The sequence below is a fragment of the Syngnathus typhle genome, linkage group LG1 (assembly GCF_033458585.1).
Source record: "Syngnathus typhle isolate RoL2023-S1 ecotype Sweden linkage group LG1, RoL_Styp_1.0, whole genome shotgun sequence".
Taxonomy (NCBI): Eukaryota; Metazoa; Chordata; class Actinopteri; order Syngnathiformes; family Syngnathidae; genus Syngnathus; species Syngnathus typhle.
In genome coordinates, this window is record NC_083738.1 from 7413414 (window position 1) to 7431562 (window position 18149).

The window sequence follows — 18149 nt, forward strand, 5'->3', positions numbered from 1 at the left end:
GAGGGCACATACAACATACTGTTAAGAAAATTTCGCGTGTTGATTTTCACTTAAAGTTGCTTTATTAAAAGCACAAAGTGAAACACTTCTGCTCACTAAGTGTCTAACGTTAAAAAGCTCATTGAATACATTGCGAGTCAAATTAAAAACGAATCTGGTTAAAGCTGAGATTTTTGCCAAGCTGACATTCTAATTTGCTCCATATGTGGAATGCGTTACACGTGCCCAGAACGTGTTTTGTTTCAGAGCTGCTTCCTTCTGACTTTCAACAATAGATTTCTGGAGAAATTTGAGTATCAATGTCATTATTACTAGAGCATAAAACACAATTACCTTCATCTTTCAATATATCACATCTCCACAACAATATTGTTCAGTCAGTTTTGATCAATATAAAAACTTCACATTGTACTCACCACAGTAGGTATGCGACAATTGACTTGGCTCCGTCATTACTCGTGATGCCATTTTTTGCTATCACACCATTCAAGTGTTAGCGCTCCTCTAAAAATAATGCAAAATTAAGGCATGTGAATGAATTGTGGAATGCTCCTTGCAAGCATGAACATGATCCGTTGTGTTGTAGGAGGTGGATGACCCCTGTTCTAAAGTTTAGAGATCACATTAAGTTCATGTAGTGTCTTATTTCTGCCCAGAAGCCAAGTATACCCAACCTTTAATGTTAAAAATATATTTTTATTAGTTTATTAATAGCATATTTCAAACAGCGCCAACTCGCCAAGAATCAAATTTAAACCCAAATTATATGTAGGAGACATTTCCAAAACAACATGCTGAAGCAAAGCCTCTCCTTGCCAACAGACCCCAGTTTTAAAACTATATGAGGATGATTCCTTCAGGATGAGTGACGTTGGACAACACATCAAACACTCAGAATTGGGATTGGCCCTGTGGACCTGCCACAGTATCAGGCTAATGTCTTCTGGAAATTACTAGGTTTCATTCTACCAAGACAGTTGGGGGTCACACTTTGACATATTTGTGACTAACCGTGCAGGAATCCTCAGCCTCAATTCTGTATAAATATGTGCATCAATGTGCATGCAATGCGTGAGTGCCGAGCATCCAAACAGACAAACCACCAGTGGCTATAAAAAAATAAATAAAAAAAGATTGCATATTGTGATACTCAAGTCCTGAGTCTTTGTACCCTCACCCCCATTCCCATCCCTCCGTAGACAGCCAAAGAACAACATGGCCTTGGTTAAGTGCTCACGTGCAGCATTTTAACAGTCTGTGACTGTCTAAATCATGTTCATCTGAAAAATATGATCCACCCCCCACAAGCCGATAATGTTGCTTTGCCAATAGGTCAACAGGGTGACCTTTAAGATGGATAACTTGAGTCTGTTTGCTTCCTGGAAGCGGGGGGAGCCATCGTTATCTGGGTGAGAGCGGGAAGGGCGAGCAGGCCCCAGGGCTGGGAGGTGACTGTAGGCTGAAGGAATGGGATGGAGATGCAGAGCTAGGGGATCCCTTCTGTGGGCTACTTGGTTCCCCGTTGTGGAGTTTCCAGAGGAGCTCTTCATTCTCCATCGACAAATGCTTGTTCACCTTGGACTCCTTCTGAAGGGATTCTTGCAGCACAGCCTGCTCTGCAAGCAATTGCCTGCAAGTTACAAATACATCAGCTTAAACAACCTGCAAGACCGTCAAAAACACACCTCCACCAATCAAAACAGAAAATGAATGATTATAGATGACCTGAGCGCATGTTCGAAACTTCCTCATGCATTATGTGCATTAACAAGCGGATGAAATTCAAGTGAAGCCGTATTACTTTGCGGAAAGACATCAAGATTTGGGAGGCACAATGTGTATGTTATGTTCATAAAATGTGTCAAAATGGATAACCAAACTCTGGGGCAAAGCTACTGTAAATACACAAGTTTAACCATACACGCGAAGTAAGGAGGGTTCAATTTATCTTTTTGGCCACAGGTGGCAGTAGAAATTTGAAACGCGAAATCCCGTAGAGCAGTGGTCCCCAACCACCGGGCCGCGGACCGGTACCGGTCCGTGGGTCACTTGGTACCGGGCCGCCAAGCCGCACAGAATTTTTTTTATTTACTTTTTATCCACGATCAATTAATTCAGGTCAAGACACTCGTCCCGGTCACGTGACATGTTTCCCCAGTCGAGCCCGCAAAGCTAATATGTGGCGACAGACTAACTAACCAGGCAATGAAGCATTCAAAACTGCTTCAACACATGGAGACCAAGCATACTGCAATAAAAGACAAACCTTAATCACTTCGGGTGTCATTGTCTCCGATTACGTCTAGATGGGACCGGCTCGTTTATGAGAAACAAACTCAGTGCTCCCACTAATTCAACGTAATGGTGAGTTATATTTTCGTCATTTGTACTTGTTTTTATGTCAGTCGTATCATTTTATTTCATTGTATTTATATATGTATTATAAATGTATTATTTATTTATATAAATGTATTATTTATTTATAGAAATGCCGGTCCGCGAAAATATTTCTGACATGTAACCGGTCCGTGGCGCAAAAAAGGTTGGGGACCACTGCCGTAGAGTGCAGATTTAAAATGAGCAAGTTCCTAGGGCAGCAAATGTGACATCCTATGTGCGAGGAAGACGATTGTCCACGACTTACTTTGAGAGTATAGAGTATCTCTCCATGCGAGCTTTGAGATCCTCGTTCTCCTGCTGGACCTTCTTAAGGCTTTCGTCTAACTTCACATTTTTCTCAAGCTGGGAGACAAAACGTGAACAATGCAATGTTTGACAGCATGACAATTTTAATTCTTGTATAACATGCCTTGTCTCTATTCTAGAACTTACCAGTTCATCAATTTTAATCATCATCTTCTCCTGTTGGTGAAGTTGTTTGTTTTTTATATCCAGCACCACCTTGAGGCTTTCCAGCTCTTGCTCCAGATACACAGTGTGTGAGTCCTTCTACAGAGAAAGAACAAGAATTTTCAGGGCTCTTTTGGAACGGTAAAATAATCCCAGTAAAGCAGCGGCAACACACATATTGTAAATAATAAAACAAACAACTTGAGCACTTTTAATAAAGTTCCCTTAATTACATGGTTGACTGCTGAGTGGGTTCTGAATCAATACTGATATGGAAAGGGAGACTGTCTAACACTGCACTTCAAACAAATTTGAAAGGGCAGTGTATTCAGAGAAATCGGTATTGGGGCCCAATTCAGATCATGATGCCAACCATTCAGGGAAATAAATGAATGGTTTGGTTTATGATTGACAAACATCACGATGCACAAAGCAGTACCTGTCCCACCGCCAGCTCTCTCCGCTTATTGTCTTCTGACGTTAGCTTTTCAAGCAGGTCAGCGTTTTCCTGAGTCAGCAGTTGAATTTGTGCCTGGAGGAAAAAGGCGGGGTTTCTTTAAAATACAGTATCACATGCATTCGTATTGGGAGAAAAACTGTTCAACTTACAATGAGTCCCACTTCTGAATCCTTCAAACTCTCATCCAATGACTCCAGTTGCTGAGTGTGTAATTTCTTGAGCTCTGAAGAAGTTATGGTATAAGATGGAAGAAAACAATTGAACTCAACCCACCCACCTCACACAACACGACTCGACGCAACTCAAACCAACCAACCACCTCACACAACACGACTCAACTCAACCCACCCACCTCACACAACACAACTCGATGCAACTCAACCCACCCACCTCACACAACACAACTCGATGCAAACACACAACACAACACAACTCGACTAAACCCACCCACCCACCTCAAACACACAACACAACTCGACTCAAAACACACAACACAACTCGACTAAAAAAAACACACAACACAACTCGACTCAAAACACACAACACAACTCGACTCAACCCACCCACCTCACACAACACAACTCGACTCAACTCACCCACCCACCTAACACAACTACACTCAACTCAACTCACCCACCCACCTAACACAACTACACTCAACTCAACTCACCCACCCACCCACCTAACACAACACAACTCGACTCAACCCACCCACCTAACACAACACAACTCGACTCAACCCACCCACCTCACACAACTCAACCCACCCACCTCACACAACTCAACACAACTCAACCCACCCACCTCACACAACTCAACACAACTCGACTCAACTCACCCACCCACCCACCTCACACAACTCAACACAACTCGACTCAACTCACCCACCCGACCTCACACAACTATACTCGACTCAACTCACCCACCCACCTCACACGACACTCAACTCTACTCGACTCAACCACCCACCTCACACGACACTCGACTCGACTCAACCCACCCACCTCACACGACACTCGACTCGACTCGACTCAACCCACCCACCCACCTCACACAACTCGACTCGACCCACCCACCTCACACAACTCGACTCGACTCAACCCACCCACCTCACACGACTCGACTCACCCCACCCACCTCACACGACTCGACTCACCCACCTCACACGACTCGACTCAACTCAACCCACCCACCTCGCACGACTCGACTCGACTCAACCCACCCACCTCGCACGACTCGACTCAGCCCACCACACCCAACACGACTCGACTCACCCACCTCGCCCAACACGACTCGACTCACTCCACCCCACCCCACCCCACTCCACCCCACTCCACTCAACTCAACTCAACTCAACCACCTCACACAACTCACACAACTCACACAACTCAACTCAACTCACCCACCCACCTCACACAACTCAACTCAGCCACTCAACTCAACTCAACTCAACTACCTCACACAACTCAACTCAACTCACCCACCTCACACAACTCAACTCAACTCACCCACCTCACACAACTCAACTCACCCACCTCACACAACTCAACTCACCTCACCTCACCCACCTCAACTCACACAACTCAACTCAACTCACCCACCTCACACAACTCAACTCAACTCACCCACCTCACACAACTCAACTCACCCACCTCACAACACAACTCAACTCAACTCAACTCACCCACCCACCTCACACAACTCAACTCACCCACTTACCTTCCAGTGACTGTTCATGTTGTTGTTTAACACAGTGCAGCTGTTCTTCATGGCCCCGCTCTAATTCCAGCTTCAGAGTGTCATGACTTCCTTCAAGTTGTTCCATCTTTTGGTGAGACATGGGAAACCGATCAATTACTAGCTCATCCCTATTACTAAAAAGTTGGGCATTTATTCACTATTTATTATAAATGTTTTTGCATTTAGTCACTGCAACCCTATCGGCTCAAGACACATTTGGTGAAGGGGACAAACCTGCGTTTGTACCAGAGCTTTGTACTTGTCTGCCTCGCCCTGGTAACTCAGGTGGACCTTGTCCCTTTCAGCCTGGTAAAAGGCCTGCAGTCTCTGCTCCATCTCTTCCAGGTCCTTCTGGTGCTGCTCCTGCAGTCTCCGCATTGCACACTCCAGAGCATCCTGCAAGTCCTGCTTCTCCTTTTCCAGCCGTTCGGATGAATTGACTGAGCACTCTGCAAAATGTAAAGTGTGTTTAGTACTCCTATTCTTGAGCTCGGTGATGCCCGGCGAGGTTACGTAGCTGTAAAATGTGAACCTGGTTACCTTAGAAAGGTTGTCATAATTGTGTTGATGTACATAAACAACTTCAGAATGGGGCCCTTACAAAATGTGTTTAGGGCAGGGGTGGGCAAACTACGGCCCGCGGGCCACATCCGGCCCACGGGACCGTTTAATCCGGCCCGCCAACCCTGAACAAATTGTATTAAACTTTTTTTTTTTTGGTCATTTTGCCTGCAATGACTGCGTCTTCCCAGTAGATGGCGAAGCGCTCGCCTGCGCATTTACTACCGGAAGCCGTGTCAGAAAGCTCGGTGCACACTCACAAGTGCGTGTACGTACTCAGTAGTACGGACTTGGCGCACTCTCGCTCTATTCGTATCAGTCCCGAATTTAGAGCGTGGGCTTTGACGACAGCATTCTTATAATTCGTGTGCTGAGCTTTCAGATGCAGTTTTGCGCTAAAGCCACCCACAAACCTTCCCCTGGAATCCTTCCATTAAAATGAGTGGCCCGAAAAAAAGAAGTGAGTGCCGAATGTTAAAAAAGAGTGGCCAATTTGGCTCGACGTACGCGACGTGACGTTCAGCCACATCAACATCAACCCGTCACAGATCAAGGTAAACGGACCAACACCTCGGATCTCGCCTAAGAATTGCCACAACAAATTTTACTCCAGACTATGACGCACTAGCAAAAAAGGGAGACCAACAACACTGTTCCCACTGAAAATGAACGGGAGGCTCTCAAGTTTATTGTAAAAAAAATGCATTTTGAATATGATTTGTACACATAGCAGGGATTGAAACTAGCGACCATTCTCATTTTCAAACAATGCAGGATGCTCAAGGACATTGATGCACCACCTATTTGCGACTAATCTTAACCTGTAAAGTTCTTAAGGCTTACTTTAAGGAAGTGTTTCCCGTTTCCTCACCTCTGTTACCAGGTGTTTGAGAGTTAAAACTCTGCTCTGATTTTCAGATACCCCTCACCGTGTTGCTGTTTTGATTACTTTATTTGGATGTATGCTTTCACCGATTCTTCAAGATGATATATTTGGTCAGAATGTTTGCCGTTTGATGTGATCTCATAAGATAAACATCTTTCATTAATCTGACCTGCAGGCACTGAAGTGATGGAGATTGTTATTCATAATAACAGTGTCGTATTTTACGAGAATCACTGATAGCAGTTTTTTAGTGAATTATTATTTTTTTAATGCTGTTAATAAATGCATTTGTTTTCAAAAAACTTGTTTGGAATATCCATGCTTTACTACCTACTAAAGGCCAAGATCTTTTATGCAATGACCTTTACAGGTCGCTTATATGACTTCACACAACGCCTACGTCCATCTGCTCCTGGTCCGGCCCTCCGGTCCAAATTTAGAACCCAGTTCGGCCCGCGAGTCAAAAAGTTTGCCCACCCCTGGTTTAGGGTGACAAAGGTGGCACTACTTTTTAATGAATGTCAAAGAAACACATGCCTACACTGGACGACAGGATATCTGCCAATTACGGCAAAGTTATTTATGGCCAGAGGTTACATATTTTCACATTGTGAAAACTGGACCATGGGTAAAAGATTTCAGCTGGGGCACTTGTACCTCTTGAACAATGTTTAATCAGAGGCGTTAGCTCAGCTTCTGTCGACTACAGTCAAACTGTCTCAACACAAGCTGCTCAAGGGTAGTTGTTATTAGTGAGTAAATCTACAATGCAGCTTTCATCAAAGGTGACATATGGACCAATTCATCCCACTGACGTTCACCGAATCATCCAAAACAACAACGATGTCTGCGAGTCTGATAGTTTAAACTGTATGTTAAGACAGTGGAAGAGTACATGACCGCAAAAGCGTGAAGCAGCATCCGCGACAGAGTGGAATAACGGCAGCAGAGCCAGGAGTAGAGGCAAAGCCAATACTGGGACCAGCTATCAGGCGCTGGCATGCAGAGGCCAAGAAAGTGCATTCCGCAACCATGTGCAACTGTGATCTGGTCATATGAGCCTTTAGTCCAATTCCGCCCATGGAAACAAACACCATTTGGCTCATATAGTGTCTGCAGGTCTGCTTTATGCCAGAACTAAAGTTAGATGCTCTGGCCCACAGTCTGACATGGGATGGACTTTTGGGAGTAACGGATGCAGATCGTGTAGCATAATTAGGGATGCATGGCACTGTCAATATCACAGCACTGGTTGACACATCAATGGATTCCTTTAGGAAGAATGTAAATCCGGCTTCAGAAAGTTGACGGGAACATTTTTAAACAGTTGTTGCTACAGTGCGTGTAGCAAGGTCAACTTGAGGTTAGGGTATCTGAAGGACCATTCAACAAAAGAATGTGTTAGAACAGTGCTTAGAATTTAATAGCAGTCATGTGGAAGTCGAGAGGCACTTTAAACAAGGTGTGTGTGTGTGTGTGTCTGCATAATATGAGGATAAGATCAAATTAATGCAAATTGATCATTTATATATAATAATAGGTTTATCACAAGGGTCAAGTGGACAGGAAACAATATATAGCATTTTGGCTGTTCATTTTCCTCACTCAATAGAGAAATACTGTCATTACTCCACCACTGTTGGATCACTCACAATTTCATTTGATTAGTGCTACTGTTCCACTTGGCTTCAATAGTGTTATTATTTTCAATCTTCAAGCTACTCAGAGTCACTATTACCCTATCACCTCATACATACAGTTCCTTGATGAGGAGCAATAAAAGCTTAGTCAAACACTGTTGATGAGGTAGCCCCGCAGCAACATACACACATCTTAGAACATGTATAACTTGAAAATACTGTAGTTCCTTGACACCTCTTAAGTTGCTATGAAGCGGAGCTTTGATGCCATTTGGAGCTTATAAGAGCAGCATGGGGATGCTTTGAGAATAATTGTCAATTTTTGTCTATGTGAAGCCCTTTGAGACTGCTTGTGATTTAGGGCTATACAAATAAACTTGACTTGACTAGCAGCAAAACCGACAGTTTTTCAGTGACTCTTAGCTGAATGCAGTTTCCACAGAAAAAAAGTTGAATAGGAAAATAAGCAAATTCAATAACTGCATATAGCTGGAAGAAAAAGTTAACACTTAATTTTATCACTATTTTTTTTTTAAAATAATAAACAAAAAGTTTGTTTTATTGACGATTGGTTTGGTAAATCATTTTGGAGATCTGCTTGATGCTTTGCACAGAGAGCACGTTTTGGTAAAAACGAGATTCAAGCATAACAAACAAAGTGACAAGTCATTAATAAAAGATGGTAAGGATAATGAATGTAATCATTGATGAGTGGGTATTTTTTAGATGACCCTACTACTTGGGGTGTAAATGAAAATTATATTGAATCAGAAATTTGTTTTATTTAACCAAACTGAATTCTTACCATTATAAAATAGACCATCCTTTTAGTGTAGCGAAATACATACCAGATCATCCCGTATGAGAAATGCACAAGGTAATAATTAGTATGAAACTATTCAATGTCGTTAATTACTAATTGTTCCTTTGAATCTAATTAGTCGGTTGGGCTTTGGAAAATTTTTACATGTTAATAAACATGACAAAATCCACACCCAATTGAACTGGTCCGCTTCAAAATGTCCTGGTCTTGAATCCTAGCGTACCCCATGCACCAAGATACATAGTATGTATTCAATCATCTTTTATCTGAGAGATGCACACCCATTGATGACTGATGGGTGTCAGTTATGAAACATGAAACAAGTGCCATACATACTGTATATGCGTACAGTCCCAAGTGCATGGCCCGGACCATCTTACCTAACTCTCCTCGGAGGTTGACCAACTGCTGAGAGAGTTCTTGGCACTGCCCCGTGGCTTCATCACGCTGCACAGAAATAAGAACAGATCAAACATATTAAAATCAAAGCAACAGGACAAATATATGAAGAAAAAAAAAAGTGACAGAATTTAGATTGTTAAATTAATAATACCATATTGCAACCTATTATTGATAAGTAGAGAAGGTACACTAACAACATGAAAAGACACAAATGTAACTCAAATGTTTAATGAATGCAGTTACCAAGCCAGGATATTAGCAAGAACAAATATAGGACTGCAATATAACCGCAGGTGCTGATGAAAGTAAACATCAGGAATAAGGCAAATAAAAGTTAAACTTGTTAGTCTACTCATGTTGTGTTAGCTCATCATTTTTGCTGGCATAGTTGCTTTACTTCCAACACTTGCTGCAGTGCTCTTCAAGGTTTCTATTTGACACAACTTAAGAGAAACAATTCCTTAATTATGACACTAGACAACACGTGACATCATGAATGGTCATACATGTAAATGTTAAAGACACCAGAGCAAAGGCGAGTCAAACTATACTCTTCAATATAAAGCCAACACAAAAGCCTGCCCACTGCCATTTGCAACAGTGCCTACAAATTAAGTGTCAGTGTAAGTTACCTGCTTTGCAGCACAGGGAGCTGTGACGCACAATCTGCTGCCTGTACAACCCATGACAGCCTGTGAGCCCCTGCCCCGCACTGGGGTTTGGACCCACTAAGTAAGCCAGGACAAACAGCGGTCCAGGTGGGCGCACCACCTCCACTTACATCGTCCTGGATTACAAGATGCTTCTCCAGCTGAGCTAACTGACTGCTAAGTGCAGTGCTGTAGTAAAAAAAAACACACTCACACAAAGGGGCAGGCTTCCAAAAGAAGAACAGGCTCCTCCCTACTGAGGTGAGGTCACTTTAAGACAGCAGCACATGCAAGCAGTCAGAATAGAGAAACCAGATCATTTGTAAAGATGATGGAACAGCCTTTAAGATGGGAAGTGACCTTCCCACAGGGACATGGGGAGAGCCTTCATCCCGACCATCCCCCATTCTCATCCAAGGCAGCATTAAGTCATCCACTAAACCTCCGCACCACTCCCTCCTGTGGACCTCATGCTCACAATTCCACTGGTACACACCCTTTTACGACAGTGACAGATCAGATTTCCAGTTTCACTTTCAAGCAAATAATCTCAGGCAATAATGATCTGTAGCTTGTGGATCAAACTCAAACAGGTCAAGGACTTAGAAGCCAGTTCTCAACCATCTGACTGGATGAGAATGACTTCACAGTGAACTTAAACATGATATATTTTAAGAGAACGGTGCATTTGTTTCCTCCGATGCACACAGATTAAAATTTGTGAGTGCTGTGAGTGAAGCAATTGTGTGTTTCTGTATAGAAGCATCTTGTAACCCATATCTTTAGTAAACCACTCCACAAAACATCATCAACCTACCCACAACAATCCAGTTTCTTTCTACCGGTAGGGTATTTGCGTGTGCCTGCTGGTTTCATAGTCAGTCCACTACATTTTATCTCACAATCCAAATTTAACAGAAGATAAGAAACAAAGTGCAGTGCTGGCTAAGTGGCATGGTGACTCGCTCATTTGACCATATCAAGGCAACAGCTGACGGCATTCTCACACGGTGATGGTAAGAGCCATCTATTCTTGGGCCTTTGAACGGCTATACTCTCCACTGGGCACTACCAACACACAACAGATAAAGGTATCCTTAGCTTCACAATACTGTATATGGAATTTTCAGTAATTACTCTAACAACTGTAAATTTTCCTATTGGAGCTGATGTACACTGTCACTTAAGGAACCAATGAGGAGATCAGTGATTGGGTCAAAAGCATCAGCAGGACATTACATGTGGACAGGTACAACATAGAGATGTTCCACAATTACCATAATTTCCGGACTATAAGTCGCTACTTTTTGCTCAAGTTTTAAACCCTGGGGCTTGTCCTCCTGTGTGGCGTATCTAGGGATTTTTTGTGATGACTTGATCACTTTTACACCCACTTAAAAAGGCTGTGGACCGCTGTTGTGCGGAACCGCTTTGCTGGGCGGAGGGATATGTGACACGGTCACTGGGGAGAAGAGTGGTGTGATGATCGCATGTCCATCCGCCAGGCAAATAGTGCCGTATAATTCACACAAAGAAGAGACAGAACGAGATCAAGACGGACATTACTGAAGAAAGGAAGCTTTTATACACATACCCTCATTATGGGGGACAAAAGAAATGCATATGATGCCGCTTTTAAGTTAAAGGCACTCAATTTGGTTCTTAACGTTGGAACTACAGCTGCTCATGCATTGTAGAGGTTTCTTCCGGTCACTAGGGGAAACTGGGCTATTGTTGATGACATCTTGTTGCGTCACCCTTTTCTTTATTTATTTTCTGGTCACGTCTACTCTGGAGCTATACGTGTAGCTCGCTAGTTTAATGTAATTTAGCTCTTTGTGCATGAATAAAATTTGCATGAACAGACCCTCATTATGGAAAATGCTAGAAGAAATGCATAAAAGAGACAATGAAAGAGACTGAGAAAGTGTGTGGCGAAGTATCAAGTATTCCAATCGGACACTGAGGAGGAAGACTTCGATGGTTTCAGTGGCCAAGAGGAACCTGAAGACGACGGCTCTCAGTGACTTTTACTGGTATTTTTTTTAACCAGCCCTGTTAGTGCTGTGCTACCGTGTTGCTGCTTTGTTACCGCAGTGTCTCGTGACTTTTACCAGTATGTTTTTTTTTTTTTTTTTTTTAATCCAGCCCTATTAGTGCTGTTACTTTCGTGTTGCTGCGGTATTACTGACGCGTCACAGGCAGTGTTTGGAAAGAAATGTTATAATATGTTATTAAAACTTTAAAAAGCCTTTCTGTGCACAGGGCTCGAAGCTTATTTTTTGCCCAAGTTGCCCTCGGGCAAGTTGGAGAAAATTTTACTTGCCCGAAACAAAATTTTACTTGCCCGAATTTTTTTGGAGTGGATTTTTACTTGCCCGACACATTTTTGCAATAAAAAAGACAACACTATAAGTTTTGCCTTCATATGCCTTCGTATCCGCCAACCGGAAACAAGCTCTGCTGGTGCGCAGGCGCAGAAGAGCCAGGGACGGGTGAGAGAGCATGCATTTAATTACGAAGCGCTTTGCCGTTATCAATGTATTGCAGACTTACACGAGAAACTAACCGCTCCCTAGAAAACAAAATGTCGGACCAGAAGCGGCAGAAGTTGCGAGAAATTATGCACAAAATCGTCTTTTTACAGCTTGAAAACATGGTATTATGGCAGGGCAAGTTCGGGCAAGTGAGGAAAAAATTCTACTTGCCCGTCTGCCATCGCTACTTGCCCCGGGCAATCGGGCAATCGTTAGTTTCGAGCCCTGGTGCACCGTCTTTCTTTGTTAAGTAACTCACGTCCACATGCGACTTTTAGTACGGTGCATCTTATTTATAAAAAAATAAAATAAAAATAAAAATCTACCTAAAATTGTTGCTGATGCATCTTATAATCAGGTGCGGCTTATAGCCCAGAAATTACGGTATATGATCAAAATGGCAAATAATTTACTGTAAGCATTTAATTCTCAGCACATTAAGAAATCGAATTGTGGATATTTATTTTTATGAATAATATAAAGAAATTGCTCATACATGTCAAACAGTTGAGCATAAGCATATTAAAGAAATAAAAGTAACATCCAATATGTAACCAGCGACAGTCTACTTTCCCAAGGCATAATTCTGTTTTGACAGTCAAAAAATAAGGAACAAGACTCGAGCTGTATTCTGATGTGAGAAGCTTGTTTATAATGTAGTGGCAAACAATCCCCAGAGGAACTTGGTTTCTGGAAACTACCGTATTTTCCGCCCTATTAGGCGCACCGGGGTATAAGGCGCACCTTCAATGAACGGCCCATTTTAAAGCTTTGTCCATGTATAAGGCGCACCGGCCTATAAGGCGCATAAAATAGAAGCTTTACTGCAACAAACTGAGGTTGACTAGGGTTGCGGTATGCACCCACTAGCCAATAACCAACGAGCCCTCTGTAAACAATTGCGTTTCTAAAACGATCTCCTATAAAATGATTGGAACTGACTAAAGTTCAATCTAACGCATTGGTACTACTTACCTATGTTTCCCTTCCATATCGATCCGTAGATTTACTCGAAACATGAACAGAGCAGCCTATTTTGACATGAAATAGCCTCGCGCGTATAGCAGCTATCGTTATAGCATTAGCCATGCGCAAAAACCCATGACCCTCAGCTCGCAAGCTCCCATGAGCCTCAGCAAAGTGTAAACAATCGCGTCTCTCATACGAGCTCCTATAAAATGATCAGAACTGACTAAAGTTCGATCTAACGCATTGGTACTACTTACCTATGTTTCCTTTCCATATAGATCCGTAGATTTACTCGAAACATTAACAGAGCAGCTTATTTTGACATGAAATAGCCTCGCGCGTATAGCAGCTATCGTTATAGCGTTAGCCATCTGCAAAAACCCATGACCCTCAGCTCGCAATCTCCCATGAGCCTCAGCAAAGTGTAAACAATCGCGTCTCTCAAACGAGCTCCTATAAAATGATCAGAACTGACTAAAGTTTGATCTAACGCATTGGTACTATTTACCTATGTTTCCCTTCCATAGCGATCCGTAGATTTACTCGAAACATTAACGGAGCAGCCTATTTTGAAATGAAATAGCCTCGCGGGTACAATAGCTATTCGGTGACGCCCCCTGACTACAGTTACCGTAATGCTGGGAAGCGATGCAACCTTGTAATTTACTAGTCGTATTAAAACGTACTAAAACATTTTGGCAGAGCACTGTGTACAACCAGTATGCATCAACAAATTCATCACTTGATCCATATATAAGGCGCACTGGACTATAAGGCGCACTGTTGACTTGATAAAAATTTAGGTTTTTAGGTGCGCCTTATAGGGCGGAAAATACGGTAATCACATGACACTGCTTGACTCACCATATTCAAACATTGTTTAAATGTGTTTGAAGATCCATGTTTAAACTGCTGAGCGCATAAATATTTGCACATAGAAATAGCATTTGGGTTGCATTATTATTGGCATCTATAAATGCCACGTTGGGTTCTAATTCCAGCATTGCAGCAACAAATAACCGATTTCTTTACGTATTGAGGACTAAACTACCAAAACATTTTTCCTTCAGTGTTTTCCCACTTAACGTTATAAAAAAAGTATGAAACTAAACAAAAACAGTTGGGATTAAATATGGCTGTTATTCTCAAAACAAGTGCACATTTATTTTGGTTTAATTGTAAAAGAAAACAACTTCAAATCCCCAAAACAAATGATCCTACCTCAGACAGAATGTGCTGTAAGACGATAGTGACAGCTTGAAATCTGCAGTTAGAGGCCGCAAGCAGTCCCCCAAGATTCTGGATCCTCTGGTCATTTCTGTCATCCCGTGGGAGACTGGGTGGCACCACATCTGGAGGTCCTTGATTCTCTTTTGCCTGGGATGTTGACACTTGCTGCCGGGACGAAGTCTTGGGCTTGTTCTTTTTCACTATAAAAGAATATGCATCAATAGTTGAGACAATGTTCATGATTAACATCAATCTTCCTTCCATAAGCACAGTACAGTATATGGTCCGATAATACCATACCAGCCTCAACTAGATACTGTCAAGTTGTGGATGGTTCCACCGCCCACAGATGTTCTGACTATTCCCAGTGCTGCTTCACAGATAGCCCGGCATAAAAATTGATCTTCTAAATACAATTAGTTTTCCATTTCCCAATTCAATAGCGAGCGCTGTGGACCTGGTCACTGAGGGCCTCTTGTTCTGCTAGTGGAGTTATTTAGATTCCCAGAATCCAGCAAACAAGCAACCTTTGTTTATTATCAACATGTGTGATAAACAAAAAAAACATGCTTGCATCATTAGACTAACAAATAGAATCATTATGTTCATGCATTATAAAATATAAATAATTCCCACCTGCAAGAAAACATGTTCTACAATGGCGAGTTCACCAGTAGGGAGCAAACAGTGATAGTGTTGCGTAACATGGCGATGAGATTAAATTGAAACATTTCTGGAATACCAGCTTTCAGTGAGTAGAATTTAATGAACCAAAGGGTCTAGTGGGAGTACTCAGAGGATTGTCAGTCCACTCAAGCAGTAAATAGACACATTAGCACCAATTAGTGGTGGAGGTAACATCACAGTAATATTACATTGAGGTGGTAAAAAAATTAATTCCTTAAAGTTTTGTACCATCTTTACAATTACTGGGTCCAGTAATGTGTCACAGTACCAAGGCCATAAGACAACATTAGACAAAGCAGGTTGAATCTCTTCATCAATAGATATTTTTGCTTTTAGTATTACACATTTCTGATCTACTGTATCTCATTTTGTTATTAATTATATTGAATCTACAATCTGTTTGACCAATAATACTTCATGATAATAGGACCACATATTGGGAATATGAAACTTGTCTTTTCCATGTGTGCAAGTTACTTTGAGTACATTGCTAATTTTATGGTGAACATTGTTTTTTTTTAAAAACAAAACTGGGAGAGGCTCCAACACACCTGCGACAGCGGTTCAGAAAAATGGATTGCTGTACATTTATTCATACTGGTCTGATTTCATTCCTCAACTAAGCACAGGAGAAAAAAAAATGAAGGAACATTATTATGCACTATTCTGAGTCAATGCTTAAATCAAACCAAACAAAATGCATTTACACATTTAGGCCCTAAACCATAAAACGCAACACAAGATTGTTCTTATTGCAAATTAGTCAAACATGGCAGGCTAGCAGAATTTTAATTTGATTTTTTTTTTTTTTTAAGTATATTACACAATGCCTGGATAAACAGGTAAAGTTTATAGTGGAGCAGATTAAAAGTTGGATAACAAGCATTCACTTGATGAACAGGATGTGATCTTTATAATTCTTGTTACTTCTCAGCAAACCTGTGGGTTTATCTGAACGAGATTGCCCTCTGCTGTACGCACAAGAACCATCACTTTCAAACATGAGCAATTAACATTAATCAATGTTTGTACCGAGGTTTTGCTGTGCAGTTTGATAAGGAGATGAAAAATGGAAGATGGAAAGATAAATTATACAACTCTAGACCTCAAAACGGTCTCTTTAGGATAATATAAACACACAGAGGTAATGTTATGTAACTCAAGGGACTTCCAAGAAATAATGAAAATCTGCAAAATGTTGGATACTGCTCCTCTTGCTCTGACCATGAATCTCAAAGGTAAAACAAACAATCTGTTGTTAAAAAAAAACAAAAAACATCCAAGTAGATTTTAGAACAGTAGTTTTGTAAGCATGTAAGGAGATATCGCAGCATACAACTGGTGATGGGTTGTGCTGTTTATCACATCACTGAGTTCTTTGTTAGCACAGTGACAGAGAATTCAGTTCAGGCTCATTCTCATTGACATTATTGGAACACTCCATTTGTTAACTACAGTGTCATATTTGTAAACCAAATTATTGTAGTAGTTATATTTGATTAATACCATTGAAATTGTAATACCCGATGAGACGAAAATTCCTTCGAAATTTCAAAACTAAAAATAGCCTTCAAAGCATTCAATTTTTAATCGGAACCAAAACTAGTTTCCCAACAGAACTGATCTACTGTCACTGTGACGCTTCATGTAGAGTCCAAAATAACCTTGGTACATTTCAGGCTGAAACAGGATAAGCGGGTCTCTCTATGTGGCCAATATGAAAGGTCCGTTTTCTTTTTGCCTTTCTTGATCATTTACACACAAGTTTAAAAACAAAGAATGGACATGATAGCTACTGCATAGTGAAACCAATCTAACATTTTAATCTTGCTTGAATTCAGCAGTATACTGGGTGAAATTATAGTCACTACTGTAGTTAAATGAAAGCCGAACCTCCTGCTTAAGAGACAAGTAAACAGCCATGCTAAACATAGAGGCACACTTTTTGAAACACAAGTCAAGTACTGTAAATAACAAAACGTTTAACTCAGAGACCATATGATCAAGTCAATTTCAATATAACAAAATGAGGTGACAAACCTGCTTGGAAAACCACCGCATTTTTCCAGCATCCTGACAGCAGGTGAATGTTTCTTAGTAGGCCTTTTGCTGTCAGGCGCACGTGGATGTTTGAAGGTGAGAGCTTTGGAGACCATAACATCTCGCAGTCGTAAAAGAACGCCACCGTATACATATACTCAAGTATTTGGCAAAAAATAAATTCAATGTTAAAATCTTGGGTAGAAAGCCAAAAAAATTATCAGAGGCAAGAGGCACCCCCACCCCCCCAAAAAACACTGCCAATGGGACATAATAGACAGAAACAAGTAAAAGCCCTCAGAGGTCACCATGGTACAGCATCCATGTAGGACATTCTATTATTTTCCATAGGCCTTGTAAACCTTAATCCTGCAGGTCAAAGTAGGCTTCGGTCATCGGCCAAAACACCAGCAGCACTTGCATAACACGATGGTGGAAGTGCTGTAGCGGGGGCAAGATGCTCGAGCAGGAAGGTGGGTGGGGTGGGATCACAGGGCGATGGGAGGGGTTAGCAGGAATATTGCAGCCAATGAGAATTGTAGCTCGCTTTCCGTGCTTTCACAATGTTACTCCATTTCTGCCTCAAACTGAGATGAGCAGAGATGACAGGCCAGCTCTCTGCAATGCTGTCACTGTTAACTGAACTGAAAGCAGTGCAGCGGAGATGCTGACAT

The 18149-nt window shown here is 41.7% G+C and overlaps 1 protein-coding gene across 1 annotated transcript; it reads right to left on the minus strand.

Moving 5' to 3' along the window:
- Positions 1–184: 184 nt before the first annotated feature.
- mtus1a (microtubule associated tumor suppressor 1a) lies at positions 185–17912 on the minus strand. Its single transcript, XM_061283182.1, has 10 exons — positions 17476–17912; positions 14740–14948; positions 9341–9407; positions 5285–5499; positions 5030–5135; positions 3460–3533; positions 3290–3382; positions 2833–2949; positions 2645–2742; positions 185–1630 (listed from the first exon to the last, which is right to left on the minus strand). The coding sequence occupies exons 1-10, from the start codon at positions 17627–17629 to the stop codon at positions 1402–1404; spliced, it is 1362 nt and encodes a 453-aa protein (XP_061139166.1). The 5' UTR covers positions 17630–17912; the 3' UTR covers positions 185–1401.
- Positions 17913–18149: the final 237 nt, after the last annotated feature.

What these genes read in the sequence shown, in the direction of transcription:
- mtus1a (XM_061283182.1), bottom strand. Translation starts at nt 17,629, where the DNA reads ATGTATACGGTGGCGTTCTTTTACGACTGCGAGATGTTATGGTCTCCA. An exon ending in TACAGCACATTCTGTCTGAG is followed by an intron (nt 9,408 to 14,739) that starts GTAGGATCATTT and finishes ATTTCTGTGCAG; the next exon opens with CGTGATGAAGCCACGGGGCA. An exon ending in GAGAGCTGGCGGTGGGACAG is followed by an intron (nt 2,950 to 3,289) that starts GTACTGCTTTGT and finishes CTTTCTCTGTAG; the next exon opens with AAGGACTCACACACTGTGTA.